Consider the following 23296-nt stretch of genomic DNA (forward strand, 5'->3'; position numbering starts at 1 on the left):
TCCCTCTCTCGCTCTCTGCTCTTGTCTCTCTCTCTCTCTCTCTCTGTCTCCTTCACCCTGGCTCGCCCTCTTTCAGCATAGTGTTAATGAAGTGTGCCGTGTTGTGGTTTTTAGTCTGTGTGCACGTCTGAGTCACCCACATTTGTTTTCCTGTGTTTGTGTGTGTGTGTGTGTGTGTGTGTGTGTGTGTTAATAAGCCAATTAACAATGTTGTACCATTTTATAAAGACGCCCAGACACTGTATGAAGCACTGTATTCAGACCAGATCAGATAAGGGAAACTCCACTCCCCCTCTGCTTGTCTTTACACCCTCCTGTTCCTCCCCACAACATTCCCCCCGGGTAGTTTGGTCGGCCTGCCACCACAGCTGGAGGATACATCCGGTGTGTGTGTGTGTGTGTGTGTGTGTGTGTGATTGTTTGAAGTCAGGAGCCTCTGAAGAAGAACTCACACACCCCTCTGTCAGTGACATAAGGCCTGATGCTATGCTGTACTTGTGCACTCTGTCTTGCCAGGACATGCCATGTAAATAACTAGACAGCTGCTACACCCTCCGCCCTGCTGCCGCTCCACACGCCTTCATGAAAAACAACCAGAATAATCCTATTACTGTAACTGTAACGATTATTTTCATTATCGATTCATTTATCAACTCCTAACTAGAACCTTGCTCTCCTAACTAGAACCTTGCTCTCCTAACTAGAACCTTGCTCTCCTAACTAGAACCTTGCTCTCCTAACTAGAACCTTGCTCTCCTAACTAGAACCTTGCTTGTGTTGTATGAAAAGCTCATGTGTAAGTCGCTTTGGATAAACGCGTCTGCCAAATGTGAAATTGTAATTGTAATTGTAACTCTTTTTTTGATTAATCGATCAATCATGTAGTCTATAAAATGTCAAAATTAATGACAAATGCCCATCACAACTTACCAGAGCCTAAAGTGATTCTTTAATTGCTTACTTATTCTGACCAGCAGCCAAAAAAAAGTATTAATTTTTATAATGATATGAAATGGAGAAACACAAATCTTAGCGTTTGTGAAGCTGTAACCAGCCAATGTTTGGTCTTTTTACTTGATAAATGATTGAAACGATGAATCGATTATCAAAATTATAATGGATTCATTTTCAGTCGATCGACTGGATTAATCGACTAATTGTTTCAGCACTAAATCCTAGGCTATATTAAATCCTATAAGGATAATATGCAGATATCATGTCAAAACCATAAGGCCCTATAGGAATATTTAAGTGATACCATAGTGATACCAAAAAATACCATAAAGAACAATAAGGGCACTATAAAATTAACTAACTAACAAGGTTATATACACTTTAAATTCACTATGATGTACCCTAGTTATACTGTAAGTCCCTATAGGAATGTTATAGGAGTATTAGGCCTATAGTGATTTTTACTGAAGAGTAGCCTTGTTCTTCTTCTGGAAAATTAGTGGAGTAAAGGGGATGGAAAGAGTTCTGAATTGTTTTACTGAAGTAGAAGCATGTTTACTTCAGTTAAAATTTACTGATGTCAGAGTGAGGGTAATGCTATACTTAAATCTTACTAAAGGAAAACAGTGTCTCACTGAAATGTACAGACATGCCTTGTTGCTCCCAAATAGAAATCATAATGATTTTATGTATAGTCTACAACTGCCTATTACATCATACCTGAAAAGAATGTACAGTAAAACTATTACAGTAAATACTAGTAACATGAAGTACAGTACAGACTATAAAAGGAGTGTTGATTTAAAAAAAAAAAACACATCTACACAAGTACAGTTCTAACTGCTCAACAGAGGCTTTTAAGTTTTTAAATGAACAAACTTGAGAAGCACAATGAAGGTTTTTTGAGAAGGCATATCTTAGGCCACTACATGGTAGGGGTCCTTAGTGAGGCTCATATAAAATGAGCCATTTTACTCTTGCAGCTGTCCTGTTCACGCCTGATGTTCATGTGGAGTCGGTAAGAGTTCTTCTCCTCTGTTCTTGTTTGCTAAATGTGACATGGTGGCTTATGAGAGAATTATAGCATATTTTGACAATTGATTGCTATTAACAGCAATGTAGTGGCGGTTATCTAGTTTATCTACTAATCAGTTGGTATGATCCAGGTCCAGACTCTGTATGGAGAGAGTGTGTCGCCAAATTTCATTCAGAAATTGCATTGTGATGTGTTGTTTATCGGCAAACGTTATATTATTCACAGAACATCTTTTACGAATTAACATTCACTCTTCAAGTTGGCATGCACCCGATCCCAAACAGTCACATTTAGACTTGGTTTCGTGGTTATTTCAGTTCTCTCAACGCTGTTTCCATGAAGGTGCACCGCGCAGGGCGGGAGCGAGCAGCGTGGACCATTTGTAAAAGTTGGGGGTTTTACTGAAATGAAAGGCTGGTTGGTGCATCACTTCTATGCCGATTTTACAAAATAAACTTAACGACTAAGAAAAGGTCTAAAATCATGTTTTATGGGGTATGTATGGTTTGCCGTTAAGCAAGGCAACATTCAACTGCCAGATTTTTGAATGACGTTTGGCGTGACGTGCTTCATAAAAGTACAGGGGGCTAGGCATAACGGAATCTGGAGCCGTCATTGAGCAACACTTGAAAATCCAAAATATCACCACTAAACTTACTTTTTAGAATGGTCCCATACTGTCAACATGTGTTTATTAGCAACTGAGCTAGCTTGGCAGTTAGCATGTGTAACACAGCGGGGCCTAGCTACATGTGGCAAGCCTGCATGGTAGCACGTTAGCTAACTGGCTAACTCTGATGCAGTTTGGTGCTAAAGCTGATTCTTGTGAATGAGATGCCAACTACCTCTCTACCTCTAGAATTTTTATGCAATTTATATCATACTGCTTGCTGTGAATTTGGATCATGCGTGGGTAAAATGTGTTTAGGTGGGTTTATATTCCTGTGTCCCTGGCTTCATTACCAGCTGTTGCAGGTAGACAGTGGTGCTTTCTGCCCATGTGCTACCAGCTCATCTGTTCACCTCTCCCCTGATGACTTGCACTGGGCTCTGAGTCAGTATGGTGACAAAAGTGCATCTCTGGCCCTGACAAGCCAGAGTTCCTGAGGAGAAAACTGCATGCAAACTGTCTAATCGATGCTCACATGGCAATGCAGTAACACTTGCTCTTGTTCCTCAGGTCATGAAGCAAGTGAAGCCTCTCCAAGACTGAACCTGGACCAGGTTGGTACTAAATATCCACATCACCTGTAACTGTAGCTTTTTAATAGCAGACCGATCCATGGTATCTCTTGTGATGTTTAGCACTGGGCTCAGAGACTCAATGTTGATAAAGTGCTGCTCTGCCCCTGACAAGGCAGAGTCTGAGGAGACAGACTGGCTACAAATGGATTAAATCTTGTGTGGATGATTATGAAGTTGAATTACTCAGTTTCCTTTCTTCTGTCTTCTTTGCAGATACGGACCTGCTGCAGATGCTGTCTTGTTAACCACATGGTAAAAATGGCTGCTAGGAGTTGTACTCTTGTAGATTTTAGTTACATCTTGAACAATTTGTAGTGTGCATCTTTACCTGTATATGCCCTGTTATATCAAAAATAAAATTTGCCTCCACTGAATTTTCTGTCTTGTAAGTTGACTGGCTTACTTCAACTTTACTCTTGATTCATTACATTTACATGCAGGTCATGTCTTGGTAGATGTCAATGGCTCATGTTTGGAAACTGCTCAATCATTAAGTCTTTATCTTTATTGTCCCAAGAGGGAAATTTGGTATGCAGTAAGGTTTAAAAACCATTAAGGACATTTTAAAATGTAGAACACAAAACAAATCTTAGTACTCGTACAGTGGCAATTGTATGCCAGGCTTTATCCTGTAAGTACAAGAGGAAGTGTAGTGTGTACCTTTCCATCTACTGGCATAAACTTGATATCATTGTAGGCCTCTCAGATATTATATAATGCTCTCTAATCATCCTATAAGCACAAGAGAAGGAATACTGTAGAACTTAATGTCTAGTTAAATAGATTTTGATTCCACCACATCTCTTTCTGGCCACTTGGCTGAATGTATTCCTGAACCTCTTGGTTGTCACAGTACAGCTCACTCTTCCTGCAGAGGGTGACAGAGCAGCCAAGGATGACGTTTGCTTTCCTCCCCACATGCCTTTCACCCCAATGACTCTACCAGCCGCTTTCTCACTGGACTACTAAAACTGTTCTCATCTCACGCTAAGGCTGCTAAACCAGCTGACTACAGAAAAGGTTAAAACTTAATTCAATAAAACTCTTCAAAGACTCAAAATGGCAGTTCTCACACTGAAATTTCTTGTGTAAATAAACAACTTTTAATGTCCAACAGTTGCCAGACATCTGTAGCTGTTCATTAGTTCCATGTCTTTCATAACTAACTAGGAACAGGAGGTGACCTTCTATAATCAATCACCATGTCCTTAGTGTTCCAATACAATTAAAACCAGATGGGTCACACAGGACACAAAATCAACAGGGTCATGATTTACATCCTCATCCTGCAGACTCAGTATATAGATCATAGAATCACCTACAAACTAAATGTTTGTCTTTGGCAAATAACAAACCAAATGAACAGAATCCAGTTGCCATAATGCTTGGTTAATTCATTTGTGTTGTATTTACAAAGGTGAGGATCTTAGTGCTTATATTTCTGTAAATGATCTTGTCAGGAGTGCTAGGAAAAGGAATACAACAAAAGCTAAGGGGAGAGATGTAAGGGTTTTTTTTTTATAACATGGGTTATTAAATTGCGGAGTAAGAAAATACATTACTAAATTACATATTGGTTCAAGCCGACTTCTTGCTCATCAATCTGAAATTCCGGTTGAATAAAACCAACCATGGAATAGATCTGAACTACATGGAGCAGTGCTGAAACTGTAGAGAAGTATGAACTGGCACATTGAAGCTGTGAAGCCCACAGCTATTTGGCTCCAGACTTTATCTTCAGGGTCTAGTTTCATAGAGTAGTGAAAATACAACCAGAGTGTCCAGATGAAAATGAAATCAGATACTGTTTCATTCAACAAACCAGGCAACACATGATAACTTAGAACTTTGTATCTTTATTATAATTCTAACAATTTATTATTCATCTCTTAAAACATTTGAAATTCATATATGTTTATATGAATGTGCGTATATGTATATCACATATACATATATATTCTGTAAGTTACCTTTCGTCAGTTCATATTTTCATTTTTTAAAAGATCTCTTAAAGGAAATGAGATGCTTTCTATAGAGTCGGACCGATTCCCTCGGATCTTGCCTTTTTCAGCCATAATGAGCCATCGTTCTCTATCATAGTTACTTAATGCAAGGAAAGGAACAAAAAGATTTCAGCAAAATAACTTTGTCTCTGTCACCACATCTACTCAAGTGAAAGACGGCATTATTGTAGCAGCAAGAACAGATGTATTGGTGATTCCTTGCTTAGCCAAGGGTAAATGTGATGAATGGGCCCTATTTACACTAGCAAAAATGCGCTTTTCCCCACATTTGGCATATTTGAGAGACCTGATGTAAAAAAGCAGAATCTGGCTTTGCATCGAGTTCGGATAAGAAGCCAGATTCTGCTTGCTCACCCTTCAAAAACATCCCGTTTTGGCTGGAGTTTACTTCAAAACCTGTGAGCAGGAAATGTGAAAAGTTGCAGTTCTTTTGCTAATGGGAATAGGGTCATTGCATAATATGCTGGTAATAAACCATGAGCTGTGAGCGTACTGGCACATCTCAGCGACTGCAGAAGGTGCTTTATACAAACGGGAAGATGCAAACTATGTGCAAAAAACAGAGTGGAGCTCTTGACGCTGTCAGGTCGGTGCGGTGGAAGGGGATGGATGTCGAGAATGGGTCGAACTGTATAGAAAGCAGAACAGTTAAATAACAAATACATTGTACCTTTTCATGTTAAACATTATTTGGAAGACAGAGATTCTTTAGAACTTTTGAGACTTTTTTTTTACATCTTAAACCATAATTAGGATGACCATTATTTTCATCGTCCTTATTGCTATTTCCCTTGCATTTGAATACGATCTCTCCTTGACCACCGGCATAGTGCGACTACAGACACAAATCCCCTCAATGACCTTTGCTCATCTGAATTTATAACTCGTGTGTATGTGCATTGTAAGCAAAAATGATCTATGAAAACTATTATCTATTTGCAAAAATAGACTGAGGATCGCAGGGCCCGGCGGGAGAGTCAAACCCCCGCCGCTGCCCCGATGCAAAACACACGTTTGACGTGTTTCAGGACTCACAAGTAGCAGGAGAGGTGAAGTGTTGTTCAAGGTAGAGAGGTCATGAAAGAGCCCTTATATTAGATCTCAGCAACAGTGAGAAGAGCAGGACTGAGGTTGTTTTAATGGCATGTCAATGTAACATGAAAGCCGATGAGAAAATAATGAGAATAACAAGGATATCGGAGCAAGATTTGCAAATCAGGACACAGAAAACCAATGGAGTTTCTGTATGTGAAAAGATCAAGTAAAAGGGGGCGTGGCTATTGGATGAAATAATCACTTAAAAGAACGGGTTAAAACAAAGAGATGCATGATTTTCACATCAGCGTGCGTCATGTGGGCATCCCCAGAGTAACAGTTGCTACATTTTCATCATCTGCATAATGTCAAGTGGCAACTAACATCATTGTTTTGTTTTTTTAAAAGAGTGAGGATATATTTTGAGGCCGTACAGGTCAAAGTGAAATGTGGAGTAAATCTTCACAGTTTGACAAAAAAAACACAAAAAAAAAACCTTTTTCTCCTCCAGTGTCAAATCAGAGTGGGAACGAAGTAAAAAGGAACATGAAGTGACTCGAAAATGTGCTTCACATTAAGTTGCGGTGTTTCTTATCGTTACATAGAAGCAATGTAAACGTACATTGCTCGAAATAATATGCATCTTTCAACTCAAAAACACCCATAAATATATAACCACCGCTCTGTCGGTACACGATTATCTTCACTACACAGTCAGAAAATACACTGACTGCACAAGAGCGCCGTCTCAGCCGGCGAGGGCAGAGACTGGGAACTCTTATCGGAAGCAATAATAACAGTAAGGACGATGATAGTAATGATAAATAGTAACAATAAATCTCTTCATATCAATATCAGTATTCCAGTATTCCCATTTAAAGTTTAAAAATTGTTGTAAGAACAATCATAGTATTAAAACTTGATATAAGCGTTTCCCTCTGACCCCGTCGGCTGGGTGGCTGATTCCTCCTGGGCTCGTCGAGAGAGGGCCACGCTTGAGAAGGAGCAGGGGGGATTGGGTGGGGAAAGAGCAAGAAATGGCAGTTTTTCCTCTTCCCCCTCCCCTCTCCTTTTGCAGTCTCTCTCTCTCTCTCTCTCTCTCTCACTCTCTCCCCCTCGGACGGGACGTTTGAGCGGTTGTACAGCGGTTCGCTTCGATGCTGAGGAAGTCTCTCTCTCTCTCTCTCTCTCTCTCGGTTAAATGAAATCCTCGGGGAGATTTTTTTTCTTCACATTGTCACGTATCCCGTCGAAAAACAACTGAAAGCACAGTCCGTCTCCTCTTTGTACGAGTACATCTTGGGTCCAAACATATAAGTGTGTGTATATATAAGGTGTCCCATAAATTCTAACGCAAACACCGGTAAGTGTTTGCGTGCGTGTATATGTGTGTGTGTGTGTCTATGGGTGTGTGTATGCATGCAAGCGCGTGTGTGGTAGTAACTTGTGTGCCTGTGTGTGCAAATCAGTGTGTTTCATGTTTTTTTTTTTTTATGTTGTTGGTCTGGGCACTTATTTTTGCTACAAATTTGTGATACAGTGACCAGTCTGTATATACGTCATTATAAGACTTAAGATGATAAAGAGCTATAGAGAAATATAACGATCCTGATCACAGGACCTTCAGTGAGGCCAGAGCCCTACCAGTGGTGAGGTAAAAACAAGACAACCAATCACAGCCAAGCATACAGTGAGCTTTCCTTTGCCCAAACCAATCGCAAGGTAGGATTTTCCCCGTTTGACTAAGGAACGGCGAGGTCCGTCTGCGCCTTCGTCTCTTCTCGGGACGTGGAAGCCGCCCCGCATCGTCCTACATTCACCTTTCAGACAGACAGAGCCTCATTCATCCCCATTCTTCTCCATAATTCATCTTAAACAACACTCAGGCGGATCTAGAGACGGCGTTTTAACACTAACAGCCACTCACGCGGGGGGGGAGGGGTTGTCATTGATTGCACTCTAAATACGGTTTGGGTGGTTCCACTCTTTTAAACCTGAACGGATTTGACCAGCCTGCTGAGGGGCAAGAGGACTGTTCAACAAGATGGCTGCACAGCGAAGGGACACCTCTTTTCTTCTCCAGCTCGCCGACGACACAAACTGCTCGGATTAGAAACCAAAAAAAAACAAAAAAAAAACAAAGAAAGGAAAAAGCGAATTGGCTTTTGATTGTTCCTCTCAAGTATTTGGTTAAGTTTCGTCACTATTCTTTACTAGTATTTCGTAATATCTGCTGCCTCAGCCGTTGCGTCTTCGTGTACGTTTGTCTGTGGATGAGAGGATGTTTGTGTTGCTTGTTTGTGGATCGGTGTGTGTGTGTGTGTGTGTGTGTGTGTGTGTGTGTGTGTGTGTGTGTGTGTGGCTGTGCATGCATGTGGAGAGTGTATTTGTGTAAATCAGCCTGCGACAAACTGGGGAGCGCCAGCCGGTGTCTTAATGGATCGTCAGCCCTTTTTCCATCCCTGTGTTTCCATCTCCCTTTGGGACTCGACTCCTCCTTCCTTCGTGTGAAATCTGGTCCCCCCTCATTTGTTGTGTGAATCCACCGTGGATAGCAGCAGTTGTGTCTTCCTCCCTCATTGACTCCAACCCCTCCTTCTTTCTCTCTCTCTCTCTCTCTCTCTCTCCCCCTCCGTCTCCGTTTGCAACCTCAGCTCCGACTCCCATCGTCCCTCCTCCTCTCAGTCCGTCCGTTCCGAGGTGAGAGAACAGAGATGGGAAACGGGCTGCTGGACAGCCTGCGGACAGAAGGACAGACAGAGGTCGCGTTTGACATTTGGTGATTTGTGTGAAACGATAACGGACGCTGCGGCAGAGATCTGAGTTGCTCATGCATTTAAAAACATCAATCTGATTATGCAAGACAGAAGAAGTTATTTGTTTGTTAGAAAACTACGGTGTCTCTTAAGCTGGGGACACACTACATGACTGAACAGACGGTAAAAAAGTTGGACATACACATTTAAAAGGTCCACATTTAAAAGGTCTATGTGTTGATTTGTAACACCAATTAATCATTAAGACATTCTGCTTGATTGCTTTATGGCACAACCCAGGAAGAGGGCGCTGTTCTTCCAGCACAAACTGAGCTAAAGCTAAAGAGTTTCAGGCAGAAGGTGGAAGGACTGAAAGGCCGATGGAAGAATCACCTCCAACATGTTTATCCTCCTCAGTAAAGAGAAATGGAAAACAAACGCACTCAGAGTGATGTCAGGGAGGGGGGCGGGGGGAGGAAGCAACAGGGTTTATGGGAGATGTGGTCTTAAAGGATAAGGCCGGTGTTTTTTAATGCATTGCTTACCGTCTACAAATCCTATGAAAATAACAAAATCAACAATGCGTTACTTTCAGACTTCCCACGTACCGTTTTTAGCCGTCAACCCGGCAGTCATTGGCTCCAATTGTAAGCTAAAAACCTTGAAATACAGCTCACAAAGACATAGTTTCAATTTTAAAAATCGCTAACTGTTACCACGAAAAGTCAGACTGTTGTAGTTATTACCAAATCAAATTCAAATGGGAACAAATTCTTCATTACGCCGGGGACTATTTTTGGTGCCACGGAACTACTTTCCTGAGATCGCAAAGTGTTTACAGCCGGCTTATTAAGTTGTTTGAGGAAAAAGTCGGCTGGCCCAATGCATCGTGATGATGAAACATGCTGCCCAGAGCAACGGCATGGCTCTTTGACGTGTTTTTAATCACTTTTTTAATACAGTGGAGTTCTATGGCTGCTGGGACATGGCTTCATTAGGCATCAGCTACATGGACGAGATTTGCTGGCAAAACAAAATCATTGCTGATTTTGTTATTTTCGTAGGATTTGTTGACGGTAAGCAATGCATGAAAAAACACCGGCCTTATTCTTCAATTTTGAGAAACATAGCACTAACAACACCACTGGTGTCAGATAGAAGCTACCATTCGTCTCGACCATGGTCTCATTTGTTTACGGTAATTATACCAAGGTATCACAATTAATTTGACAATGATATATTGATGTTTAAAAATGCTACACAGCACCTTTATTTTGCTATCTGCCATGCTCAAATTGCACTGGTTATTCCTGCTTTCTGTTAAGATTTGAGTCATAAAAATCAAACACATTTCAAATAATTGGGGTGGTCCTGTCTGGATTGTGAGTCAAGAGATTCCTGGATCCTCACAGACCATCTGTGCTGACTGCCCTGTGTGATTGGACAAACTAGTACTGACTCTGTCCGATTTTGAAAATCAGTTGCGACGGCCAAATTGTGGCTATAATCAGCCTAAAAGGTAGTGCAGTGTGTCCCCAGGCCTACCTGTCCATCACTCTCCTCAGGGCACGTTCGATATTCATGCGGTGCCCCACGCGCGTCACCCCCAGATCCAGGTAGTCTTCCTTGGTGAGGGAGGGTAGGTGGGTGCCATCGATCTCGTTGTCCAGGAAACGCTCCCTGTGCTCGCCCAGGTTCAGGTATCCCAGCCAGTCGGCCACGTCATACTTGGTCCAATAGGGCAGCGGCTTGGAGGCAAAGGGCTTGGTAGGCGAGGGGGGCGGGAGGTGGGGGTAACTCAGGCAGGGTGGCGGAGGGAGCGGGTGAAGGGGCGGGGAAGACGTCCCGGACAGGAAGTGAGTTGGCGAGAGGGAGCGAGAAACCACCAAGGTGGAGTTCGGAGGAGGAGGGGCACCCGAGGGGGCGAACAGGGGAGGCGAGGGTGAGAAGTAGGGGTCTCCCAGGGGGTTCCCGGGCGACGGAGGGGTGATGGAGCCTCGGAGGTCGTACATGGCGCTGTACAGGGGCGTGGTGGGGAGGAGAGGGAGGGAGGAGGGGCGTGGCGGGCCCAGTTTGGGCCTCTCTGACGGGGAGATGAGGGGGCTGGGCGCTCGCCTCCGCTGGAGGATGTGGGACTCTGCCTTGCGGGACTCCCGACTGGGGATGAACTGGAACTCCAGGGCTTTGGTCCGGTAGACAGGTCTGTGTTTCGGGGAGGTGGGGTAAGGGGAATATGTTGGGGACAGAGGGGAATGCGAACGTGGAGGCTGAGCGGCAGACGGTGGCTGAGGGGACGGGGAGCGAGCCCAGCTTGGGTACTGGGAGGCAGGGGTCGGGGACGGGGACAGCGCTGGCTGGGACAACGAGACCGGGGAGGGAGACTGGGAGCGAACTGAGGGGGGGCTCAGAGCTGAGGCTGAGTCTTCCGAAAACCTGTGTATGGAGAAAAAGAGAAATGGTTATATAGCAGACAAAACGATGATATACATGCACACACATCAAGGGAGATGGTAATAAAACACTCTGTTTCACTCTGTACTCATTTACCAGCTACTTCTGAACACCACTGGATTAAAATGATTTTATACTGTTAACAACTTGATCAGACCACCAGACAGAAAGTCTGTATAAATCAACACTCTTAGAGATGTGCCGTGTTAAACATGGTTTCCTCTCCTTCTCTACTGTCGCACAACAGGCTGTAAATTCAACCCGGTGTCAAAGTTTTATGTTCATCCTGACAGAAAGTGAGACGAAGAAGGGAGTGTGGAAGTAGCTCTATTACCTGTTTCTGCTTCTGAGAGAGACACATGGAAAAAAGCCAGGGACATAAAAAAAGGAGAGGTTTTACACAGTATAGACAGAACACTTACACAAGACACAACCAGACAGTACACTGTTAATCACAGAAAGCTTGAACATCAGTCACGACAAGTAGCACATGGCACATCGATGTGTTCACACAGGTAAAACTAGCATGAACATAGAGTAGAATGACGATTCCCTACATCGACATGCACAGGATCAACAACAGACCTCGGCCATGCTGTGACACTGAAAAACACAAAATCAAAACTCGTACTGAGGCGTACCTGTGTCTGCCCAGCGGTCTCTGGCTGCTCCAGTTGTCCTTGCCTCTTTGCTGCAGTTTGCTGCTCAGCTCATTGATGATGCTGGGCTTCATACTGGAGGCAGGGGGGTAAATCTTCCTCCCCTCCAGAAATGTCCCAGACTGTCCTTCACCGGCCATCTGCCCCTCGCCCCACAGAGGCTTCATCTCAGGGGTGCGTGGGCGATCAAAGTACGGCGACGTGGGACGTCCCAAATTCTGCGTGTCCCTCATCCCATAACTATCCTGGCCCTCGTCCTCCGCCTCTCCCTCATCAACGTCTTCCTCTTCCTGCTCTTCCCTCCGTCGGTGGGAGTGGAAGGAGGCGGGGGCGGTGCTGGTCTGTCTGCGTAGATCTCCGGCGCGACCTCCCTCTCTGAACCTGTTGGATTTTGGGTAGGTGGAGGCTGCCGCTGTGGCGTTCTGCATCTCAAAAGTTTGTCCGTCCAGGTAGCTCATGTAAGATTCTAGTAAATCTCCTCCCCTCTCCGTTTCCCCCGTCCCACCTCCCCCTCCGCTCCCGCCGACTCCCCTCTCCCCTCGGTCCAGCCTATCTCTGACCCCAGCTCCGCTCAGAGCCAGGATGCTGTCCAGATGGTGGTCGCTGCTGCTGCGACTATCCAGCTCTTCAATCCCAGAGTCCACCACCGTCTCCTGGGACTCTCCTGTCTTGGCGGCGGGGGGAGGACGGTGGTGCTCCCCCATCCTGCGGCTGCTCGTGACGCCGGCGGATGAGGCGGCATGCGTGGCGTGTGTGGCGTGCGTTCGCTCCTGGTGGAGCTGAGCGGAGGTGCTTGTGGTGGTGGCAGCAGTGGTGGTTGCGGTGGCACAGCTAGCGGTCGTGGCAAGGGAGGCGGCGCCCCTAAGTGGAGCAGAGGCGGCAGCGGCGGAGGAGGGCATCGGGGGGCCGCGGTAGGCCGGAGGAGGCGCGACGGTGTGAGGGGGAGGCGTTGGGGAGGAGCGTCCAGGGGTGTGGGTGCTGTTGTACAGGTGGTGGGGGTGGGACATGGAGAAAGGTCTGTGAAAAGAGCCGGGCGGAGGCGGCGGCGAGACCGATGGGGGAGGCGGGGGTCCCGCTATGGTGGGCTGGAGGGTAGAGGGCGAGGGAGGGGGCAGAGGGTTGGGCGACGTCTGGGAGGGGGAGGGAGCCGACTGGGTCAAGTTAGCCACCTCGCTGTCATAAGACGTGAGGCTGGAAGCGGTGGAGTCCCCTGCCTGGGGCGAGGGCAGGGGTGTGTGAGCAGGAAACCCGCCTATGAAAGGTTCTTTTTGGGGGGGTGGAGGCGGCGGAGGCGGTGGAGGAGGAGGGGGAGGGGGAGGGGGTGGGGGCTGCTGTTGGCGGGAGGCCAGGCTGTTGGCGATCATCCCGCGTTGTGTGTACCCTGACATTCCCCCGAGTCCTCTGTCAAAGCTGTTAGCAAACTCTAAGGGAGGGGGGAGAGGGTCCGCAAAGACAAACTCGTCGTCTGCGTCGACTGAGGGGGCAGGAGGAGGGAGGACCATCAGGCCACTCCCAGTGCTCCCAGTACCGCTTCCACCCTGTTGGGTACTGGTGGCTGGAGGAGAGGGAGGGGTGAGGGACAGGATGTAGGCACCGGCTTCACTTTCCATCCTGAGGAAAGAGGGCCTCCGAGGCTGCTGAGAGGTTTGGGACGCTTGCTGAGCAGCACTATCGGCCGCAGCTGCATTAGCTGCAGCCTGCTCCGCTCTCCTCAAGTACCCCTCTCTCTCTTTGTCCCTCTCCCTCTCTCTCGACCTCTCCCTCTCCCTGTCTCTCGACCTCTCCCGCTCCCTCTCCTTGTAGGTTGGCTGATAGGGCTGGGCCTGGTAGTGGTGCGTGTGGACCGTTTGGTCCTCAGAGAAGCGAACTCTCAGCCCCTCTCGGGCCCCTCCTCCCTCCCGCTCCCTCTCTCCTCCACTGCCGTCCTCACCCCAAACGCCCCCAGCCCCTCTGAGAATTCTGGGTGAGGGCGGGCGGCCAACACTGGGCGTGGTGGCAGCCAGAGAGGAGGAGGTGACCAGGTAGGAGGAGCTGGAGGACTGGGCAGCGGACGACACGGGCTGAGAGGTGACAGTCGACGAAGGGAACACGACGCTGGACATTTGGCGGGTGAAGTGGTGCTCAGTTCCCCTCCTCAACCGTCCGTCATCCTTCAGAGCGCGTTCCCTGGCAGCCAGGGCCAGGCCCAGCGGTGACGTGGGGTCCAGCACTTTCCCTGTTAGAGGGTGGATGAAGGTGGTGGTGGACGGCGCTGGCTGCCTGCCTGCTGCTGCTGCGTAGAACTCAGCAGGCACAGACTTGGGCTGATAGTCCACGGCGGGGGAGGAGTACTCAGGCAGGCCGAAGGCCGGAGGCATACTGCGGGTGTGGTGGATGAAGGTGTCCCCAGAGAACATGCCCTCGTCGATGGACTTGGACGGCCGCAGCCGCGTGGAGGAGCTTTCAGGCTGGGCGCTAAGCTGTTGCTGTGAGACCTGAGTCCTTGTTGCTCCTCCACCACTCACTCCTCCAGTTCCCACGAGACCCACATCCTCCTCCGCAGACATGAAAAAGGAGGCACTCTTTCTCCGGGCTTCATGGAAGCGTTCTCTGTCTCGGCGGGCTGCGCCAACAATGGCGGCCCCGAACTGGCTGGTATAGTCCAGGTTATCCTGGGCTCGGATAGAAGGCAAGGACGGGGGCGGAGGGGCCGGGATGGAGGGTGGGGCGGGGGGCTGTGGAGCCGCAGTAGAGGGAGGAGGTGCGTGGGGCGTTTTGACTCCGTCTGTCTCCCCCGAAGGAGTAGGGTCGGCCTCCACACTGCTGCCCTGGCTGCTGCGACCGCTGCTGCTGGTAGAGGGGGCCTTGACAATGATCGTGGGAATGGGGATGGAGCTCTTCTCCACCGATCCCTTGCCCCCCAGCGTCCCCTGGCCCACACGCAGGTCCTCCACCTTGGACTGCTTCACCAACGGGCCCTTACCTCTCCGGGCCCCTCCTTTAGGAACCCCTGCTCCGGCCCCGGCTGCGCTGCGGTCTCCCCGCTGCGGTTGGCTCTGGGTAGTCTGTTGTTGCTGGGGGATTACTGTGGCGATGCTGGAGGGGGGGACGGCGGTGCTGTAGCCTCTCCTCAGACCCGCTGCCTTGCCCCCTCCGGCAGCCGCTACGCCGGCTCCAACAGGCTCCCCCGGGTAGCTGACCTTCCGAGAGGCCGTCCTGCTCTGAGCGGCGTGGGCGGTTGCGTGTGCGTACGGGGCCGCGTGGTCCACCCCTCCACCCCCGGGGCCGGTGCTGGGACCCCCCGCCCTCTCCCTGCCCCCGTGGGTGAAGTGCACAGACTGCGAGTAGAGCTGGTAGTGCGCAGAGGTGGAGGTGGACTGGGACACGGAGACGGAGGGCTGCTGGGACGACTTGCCTCTCCAGCCCAGCGGAGGGGCGGAGGAGAACGGAGGGTCTGGCGGAGCGGTGGTGGGGGGAGGGGGGATGTCGTCCGGGCCGGGCACCGACAGACTGCGGGCAAACTTCACGGCCGGAGGATGCAGGAACTGCTTCTCCTCCTCAGGCACCCCTACAGTACAGCGTTCACAAACGGGGAGAAAACAGATAGGGATGAAAAAGGCAAATAAGGGTCTGAACGAAAGGCAGACAGGGATACAGAGGGAGTAGAGGGAGAGCAGGAGAGGGAGATGGATGAGGGAAAGGGGGGAAAGTTGTTTTGGGGAAGAGGGTGCAGCAAGAAAAAAAGTTGAGGGTGATATCTGAGAGTGTCTGTCTAAATCTGCCTGCCCATCTACCTGCCAGCCAGTCTGTCCTCAATTCTGTCTGTTAGTATGTAAGTCTGTTAGTACTTTATTGAACAGTTCCACAAACACTTAGCGGCTGAACAGCGTCACACAACAGCTTTTGTTTTGTTGATCTCTGGAGAGCAAGTAACTACTTCAGTGTGAGTTAGCAAAGCCTTAGTAAGCAGCAAACCAGAAATTAAGCCAGCAGAGTAAGGCAAGGAGATTAATGACACTACTGTATATAACAAATAGTAGTAGAGTGAGTATAAGACAGACAAATTTCCTATCTAGACAGTACAGCACAGGTAACTCTGAACAGGTGCACAGCATACGGTGAGCTACAGATACAATACAAAGTACGGTGCTCTGCGGACTCGGACAGACATTGTTGGCCACAGACAGACAGGTCGGCACAGTATGGACCGCTACTGGTCTAGAGGACAGACAGACAGGCGCACGGAGGGGCAGACGGAAAACAGACAGCCTCACCGATGGACTTCTGCCGCAGCATACCGTGCTGAGGGGCGTGGCCCGAGGCGTACTGGCTACGGTCGTAGCCGAGGCCCGGCCCCGACGACATCATCCCCATCCCAGACTGATCCGCGTAGTTCGGCTGGCGAAAAGGAAGGGCGGTTGGAAATGAAACAGAGGAAAAGAAAAGACGAACTAATAACACAGTCAATGCATTGCAATGAAAATAAGCCATATTGAGGCTGTTTGTGCAGAAAAAGGGATTCGGTCATATGAGGGCGGGGAGAGTTTATTTGAGCAGTTTGAGTGTTGGAAATGAATCCTACTTGTGGGTGGATTTGAACACAGTGTACCTGAATGTGGAGGCGTTGTCATATTTTTCATATTCTAATTTTTTGTTTGTTTGGTATGTATAGCATATATCTTGACATTTATTTTTGTAATAATTTTTTACATTGTTCATATATTTTTCATTCAGTTTTTTTAATCTATAGTATGTTCAACTGCTGTTATTTTGCACATCCTACACACATGCATTTGCACTTATATAGTTTAATACTTTTCATTCATACTATATATTTCCACTTAAAGCTGCACCAGGAAACTGCACTTTGGCAGCTCCAAATGGGAGCGAAAGGTAACGTTTTGAAATTTAAGGACTTTAATACCCAGAAATCATATAACCTGACGTCAGTAAACTGCACACAGCATGTTTTATACCAAAGAATACCAAAGGGACAAGAGAGGCTAATGTTTTTGAGTCCAGCTTCCTCTTTGCTGTATCCTATTACAACCCAATTTTCCAATGGGGGATCATACTAGTCAACCGTTCCTCAGTCAGTCACCAGTCACCTGACAGTCACCAGTCAACACACACACACACACAAATATTTCAGGGATGACACGCACCTCGTTGCCGTAGAAACTTCGTCCCCTGTCTCTTTTTGCCACCTGACCCCGCGCCCCCGGCCCCTCGTTGGTGCTGATTGTCTGCTGAGCTGCTGCAAGAATTTCATCAAGTTTATCTGAGAGTGAGAGAGAGGGAAAGGGAGAGGGAGAGACAAGAGGAAGAGGGGTAGAGGGCAATGAAACAGGAGAATGGACAGCGAGAACAAAATGCAGGAAAACATGAGTGAAAGCGACAGAGGTGACGAAGGTGGGCGAGAAAGAGGGGGAGAGGTTCAGGATCAACACGCACTGACAGGGGCAGAACATGCCCAAAAACGACAAAACATGCAACAACATGAGCTCCCTTACTCAAAGCCATCTGATAGACTGTCCTCTTCTTCTCTGTAACTTGTGAAGACTCGAATTCTAAAAGGAGGAAACGCAGAATAAACCCAGTGAGTGGCCGAAGTACGAGTGGTTAAGTCATTTTGGGACGGACACAAACACAGTGCGTTAAGCGAGAGTGCACCAGAGCATACCTGATTTTTTTTTCCAAGGGGTAGCAGCTGGAAAGAGGACAAAAGGAGACTTAAGTTTTGGCAGGAGTGAAACTGCGATAGCGTTGTTACAGTGAATACTAATCATATTCCCCGGGGCCTAACAAACTGAGTCACCTCGCCAGGCTTCTCTGTCTAAGATGTAGGAGAACGTACAGCACACCCACACGTCAACACAGCCGGGGCATGCACATGTTATGTTACGGTAAATACGCCGTACACACATAGGTTCCTTCACTCTTAACACACTTGAACACACACACACACACGTGGAATTAGCCTGAAGATGACTCCCACCTCTCTCCACTGTTGTGTTGTTAAGATCCAGCCGGCGTTAAGGTGAAGATAGAGGAGAGGACAGAGGAAAGACAGAGTTAGGGAGTTAAAACACTGGACCGCAACGGGACACAAGTACACAGGAGGGATTAAAGGTGACCATTCAGTGTATGCACCCATTGGTGTGTGTCCATTGGAGTGTGTAGACTGAATCGGGATAGGGTTTTCTGCCATACTCAAGCAGTTATTTTTGATCATTTGTAGTTTATTGAGCTTTATTTAATTGAATAATGTCCGGTAGTTAAATCGAGCATGAAAGGGTTGTGAACTTGCAGTAATTTCATTTCTCACTTACTACTATTCTGCAGTATACCTTAATTTAGACTCAGTATCTACATGAGGTAGATGCAAAAATAAGGCGTTATTATTATAAGAATGTGTCCAAACATATTTAATCAACACTTGCTTGAAATAGCGTCGTGAAAAACAAGGATTCGGGGTCACGTTGCAGGAAGATTTCCATTTTAATGTCCTTGTTATCTTGCAGCGTGACTTCTAGGTGAACTGGGACACTGCACCAATCACAGAGGTGAGATAGTTTAATAGGCGTCACAGCTAAATGAATTCTAATGCATTAGAATAAGCATATGGCAGGGGCTGACATGGCTTCATCACACATTGTGCTCCTCTCACCTTGACTCGCAAGGAGGCGCAGGCAGAGGGGATCTAAGTTATAAAGTGTCTCACTGCAACTTGGGCACCTATGCTTCAACGGAGTTAGGATATTTAATACGCACACTAGGCTTTTTTACTCTCTACAGTGAGTCAAACTGAACTCATTAAAAAGGATAAAATGATTTACTTCTGTTTATGTCTTGTTTATTAAAGGCAACAATGCAGCATTTTTAAACATCAATATATCACATCAAATTAATTGTGATACCTTGGTATTAATACTGTAAACAAATAAGACCATGGTTGAGATGATCGGTAGCCTCTATCTCACGCCAGTGGTATTGTTAGTGCTAGTGCTTCTTAAAATTAAGACCACATTTCCCATAAACCCTGCTGCTTCCTCTTGCAAAGAGCCCTACTCAGTTTGCTGCTACTTGCTCTGTTTGCACTTGAAGAACAGCGTCCTCTTCCTGTTTTGTGCCATAAAGCAATCAAGCAGATTTCCCGCCAAATCCAACCCAGTGTCACACAATGTGAAATGCATTGCAGAGGCAATCTTCTCTGCAATAGTCTCATTTGTTTACAGTAATTACACTAATATCTTAGAATTTATGTGGTAATGATGTATTGTTGTCAAAATGCTTCATGTAGCACCTTTACATTTGCTCAGTACATATTACTGTTGCGATTGTATGAGATAATAACAGATCTAGTGCCACTGGTAGTTGTGTGGGGTAATAATATATAATATATAGTGAGCACTGGTTTGCAGGTGGTGGTAGGGGGTGGGTGGGGGTTTTAGGGAACTGATACCTATGTTTTGGACTGGGTGCTCATGCTGTGCTGGTCAGGTGGAGTCAGACCACAGAGAGAGGGCAGGTGAGGGGAAGAGATGAGGGGGAACGGAGCAAAGGGCTGATCTCTACACTCAGGTTAGCCCCCGTCGTATTTTGGCTAACAGCGGCGGGGCAGGACATTGAATTGGGGGTGTGGGAGTGTCAGTCAGTGTCTGTAAGGACAAGTACCAGGGAGGTCTGGAGTGCTGATCTGAGACCAGCTCAGGGAGACCCGCAGCTTCCCCTCCCAGCTCCACATATCATCTGCTCATAAATCATCAGCCACAGCCGTCAAAGACCGCCAGTGTTTAGAAGATAACCGAGTCGAATGTAAAGCGCTGGTCTACATTCTGGTCTGCAGATGTGGGCGTTGACCCTCGCCATGCGCTCTGCTCCTCCTCTTTTGCCTCACACACAGGCAGTATGAGCATAGCCACGCATAACGCTGTTACCACAGCAACAGACCAGGAACAAAACTGATTTCCTCAGAAATTACTCATCACAAAAACGTAAATTTTAGCCGTGGGTGTTAACAATAGCTTCGGCCTGGGTGTAATTTGGTCTAAATAAACTGTAGAATTTTTTTAGGGGAAGATGTCGGCAACAGAAGGCCAAATCCTGCAACTTGTCTATTGACGCTAATACGTTGAGAGCAGACAATTTGCAACGATGTTTGTGGCACCCGGAAATGAGGCTGAATGAAAACTCTCTGCTTCTTCCTCCTCTCAGGTGCCCCCCACCCCACCCCGCCCCCCGCCTGCAGCGTTACCTTGGCAACAAACACTTGCTGAGTGTCAGCGTGTGTGTGTGTGTGTGTGTGTCTTGAACTGAGGGCTGGTAGACTGGTCTGTGGGCGTCGGGGTTAAAGCTGTGGGCTGGCTGGGGAGCAGTGGGGGTGCAGGGGGGTAAGGGGTCAGAGAGGGGGGCGGAGAGGGGGGGGGGGGCAGTGAGAGAGGGAGCACAGGGTGGGTGGGGACACTTTTTCTGGGTGGGGTTACCTGTAGTGGGGGTGCTGGAAGTGACAGTGTGGAACCTCTGAAAGAACAGTGAAATGCATTGAGACTCTCATCCATCTTCTGCTGTCTCCTGCTCACTCTCCTTTCCTCTCGTTCCTCGGCTCTCTATCACTGTTTAACCGCTGTCTCTCTCTCTCTCTCTCTCTCTCTACCTCTCCACTTTCTTTCTCTCTATATTTAGCCCCAACTCAACTCCCCTTCACACCTTCAGTATCTTTAGCAACCCCCAACACTCCCGTTTCACACTGTTTCTTTCATTCCTCGTCACCTCATTCTATATCCACCCTACAACTTTTCTCCCCTCCCTCTTCTTCTTCTTCTTCTTCTTCTTCTTCAAAGCACTCTCTACTTTCTTTGTCTACTTCTCCCTATCAGTCTGCTTCTCTGCTCTGTCTAATCTTCCTCTTTGCCACCCCCTAACCCCCCCAAATCTTTATCTAAACCCATTTCTTACCCATCTCCTCCAGCTCCGAAGTCATGGATTTGGAGCGCAGGGCGATGGCCGGAGTGCTCAGCCTCTTACTCTGCTGGGGGACTGGAGGGAGGGAGTGGGGGGGGGGGGGGGGAGACAAGAGTGGTCAGTCAAGTGAAGCTGTTCAAAAACAAATCCAGAAAATGGGGTACTGTACATCTGCACTCTTTAAAAAGATATGATGGTCAACTTTTGGTGCGTAAATTCCAAATTAATAAGTATTCATATACCAAGAAGAGAGGAGGGAATCTGCATATAATCAGGACAAAAACAGAATATCCAAACATTCAGCTCATGATGGTTTTTTACATAAACATATTGCATAAAAGTGTAAAACAGAGAACAAAGATGTTTTGGTTATACCATCACAACAAACTGATGATGGTATAACAAAATGTTGTTGTTTTCTCAATGTTTTTGTTTTTGTATTAAATTATGTATTCAATTCTTGTTTGCAACACAATGCTGTCTTTTGATGGGCACGTATGATGCAAAAAAATACGAATTTAAAACATAAAGTGGATAAAAAGTGCAATAACAAAACAAGTATAGAGACCAAAAACATTTTGGTTGAACCATAACAACAAACTGATGATTGTATTACTAAAAGAGAAAAACATTTCTGTAACAAACTGTTAATGGTATAACTGACACTTCTTTGTTTTGCACCTTTTCACTCAGTTTATGTGTTAAATTCTTCCTTTGTTTGCATCATAAGATTCTGTTTGGACATTTTTCCTTTTCCTTGATTTCTGGTTTTTGACTTTAATACATAATGTGCAAAACAGGAAGAATTTTGTACATAAAGTGAGTAAAAAGTACAGTAACACACAAATGCAAAACGCAAAGAAAACAAGGGCATTTTGGATATCCCATCATTTGTTCTCATGTTAGAACCGAAAGATCTTTGTTCTCTAAGCTTTGCACTTTTTTGTGACCACACTTTTTATTCACTTTATTTATGAAATTGTTCTCTGTTTGGACATTCCCCTTTTCTTCCCTGAAAGTGTGCAGATTCTGTTTTCTTCTTCTCTGCCATCCCGCCTGTCCATCACCCTAACCACCAACACACCCCACCAGTTCCACCACTGGGACCGGTCGCCTCTTACTTTTCTTCCTGGAGCCCTCCTCCATGTCGGGGTTACGGGTTACCATGACAACCTTGACCATGAGGCTGTTGCCGCCTTGCCGGATCATGTTGACGACCTGCCGGTGACCAACCTTCACCACGTTCTGACCATTCACCTGGGCGAGGAGAGAGAGAGAGAGAGGGAGAGAGGGAGAGAGACAGAGAGAGTTTATTGTCATGTACTGGTGGTTTATTTTTCTTTAGTTGTATTTAAATGCTTTGGCAATTCTGTTCATCTAACATTCAGACTCAGTAGAATATTGACAGACAGACAGATAGAGAAAGATAGAGAGAAGATATTAGTTGTAGTTTAAGTCCAGGGTTCCTACATGTTTTCCATTAAAAAAAACCTCTTACTTTCCTTATTTTCTTTATTGAACTTGAAATTTTCAGTCAATTTTCAATATGATGTATGCTGATAGCAGCCAAAGATTGTTCTTTACAACAACAAATATCACAACATATGAAAAGACAGTGGGTCCACAACGACATGAAGCTTGAAGTCACATATACTGAGACTGCACAACAATACTTTTCCATACTTTAGTGCATTTCCCAAACTTTTCAAGACCTGGAGATCACCAAGTTCATTTACTAGACTTCTCCAGACCTGCGTAGGAATTCTGCCAGTTATTTCATCCCGTGAGGATATGTAATACCTGACCCCTTCTTCCAACCCCATAATGCAACGGTTAAGTCGTGGCAGTACCTCTATCAGGAAGTCGCCCATTCTGAGACCGGCTCTCCAGGCCACGCCCCCCTCGTCCACAGACTCCAGGTACTGCAGGGCAGGGAAAGCCGGGGTGGGAGTGAACTCTTCGATGGGAGTCTGAGCTGGAGACGCAGAGAGAGGCGATACGACAGGAGAGGACACGTTACCTTGTTGTCTTGTACATCATATATGATCGGATGTGTGTGTCTGTGTGTGTGTGTGTGTGTGTGTGTGTGTGTGTGTGTGTGATTCCAGAGGCTGAAGGAGAAGATTCTGAGCTGTTGTTTGTCCATCAAGGATCTTCTGCAGCCAGACTCAAAGTCTGACCCGCTGACCAAGG

General features: G+C 46.8%; 1 protein-coding gene, 1 long non-coding RNA gene and 2 other non-coding genes across 4 annotated transcripts; 3 read left to right on the plus strand and 1 right to left on the minus strand.

The window, feature by feature from the left end:
• Positions 1 to 1950: 1950 nt before the first annotated feature.
• On the plus strand, positions 1951 to 3577 carry LOC139647322 (uncharacterized). Its single transcript, XR_011695510.1, has 3 exons — positions 1951 to 1972; positions 3171 to 3214; positions 3449 to 3577. It is a non-coding gene; the product is annotated as an uncharacterized lncRNA (long non-coding RNA).
• On the plus strand, positions 3013 to 3104 carry LOC139647323 (small nucleolar RNA SNORD88). Its single transcript, XR_011695511.1, has one exon. It is a non-coding gene; the product is annotated as a small nucleolar RNA SNORD88 (small nucleolar RNA).
• LOC139647324 (small nucleolar RNA SNORD88) lies at positions 3277 to 3365 on the plus strand. The gene has a single exon (XR_011695512.1). It is a non-coding gene; the product is annotated as a small nucleolar RNA SNORD88 (small nucleolar RNA).
• A 5350-nt stretch (positions 3578 to 8927) lies between the features above and the next one.
• LOC139647320 (SH3 and multiple ankyrin repeat domains protein 1-like) lies at positions 8928 to 23078 on the minus strand (the record flags this gene model as incomplete). Its single annotated transcript, XM_071523204.1, has 11 exons — positions 8928 to 9032; positions 10596 to 11483; positions 12143 to 15707; positions 16414 to 16537; positions 17305 to 17420; positions 17653 to 17709; positions 17823 to 17849; positions 18138 to 18146; positions 21098 to 21178; positions 22225 to 22360; positions 22954 to 23078. Coding segments are annotated over 11 exons (5216 nt in total), but the record flags the coding sequence as incomplete, so codon positions are not given.
• Between the last annotated feature and the right edge of the window lie 218 nt (positions 23079 to 23296).

This window comes from Centroberyx affinis, unplaced genomic scaffold (assembly GCF_046629955.1).
Source record: "Centroberyx affinis isolate AG114_WGS23_722 - 3 ecotype Tasmania unplaced genomic scaffold, CSIRO-AGI_Caff_v1 ptg001076l_1, whole genome shotgun sequence".
NCBI lineage: Eukaryota > Metazoa > Chordata > Actinopteri > Beryciformes > Berycidae > Centroberyx > Centroberyx affinis.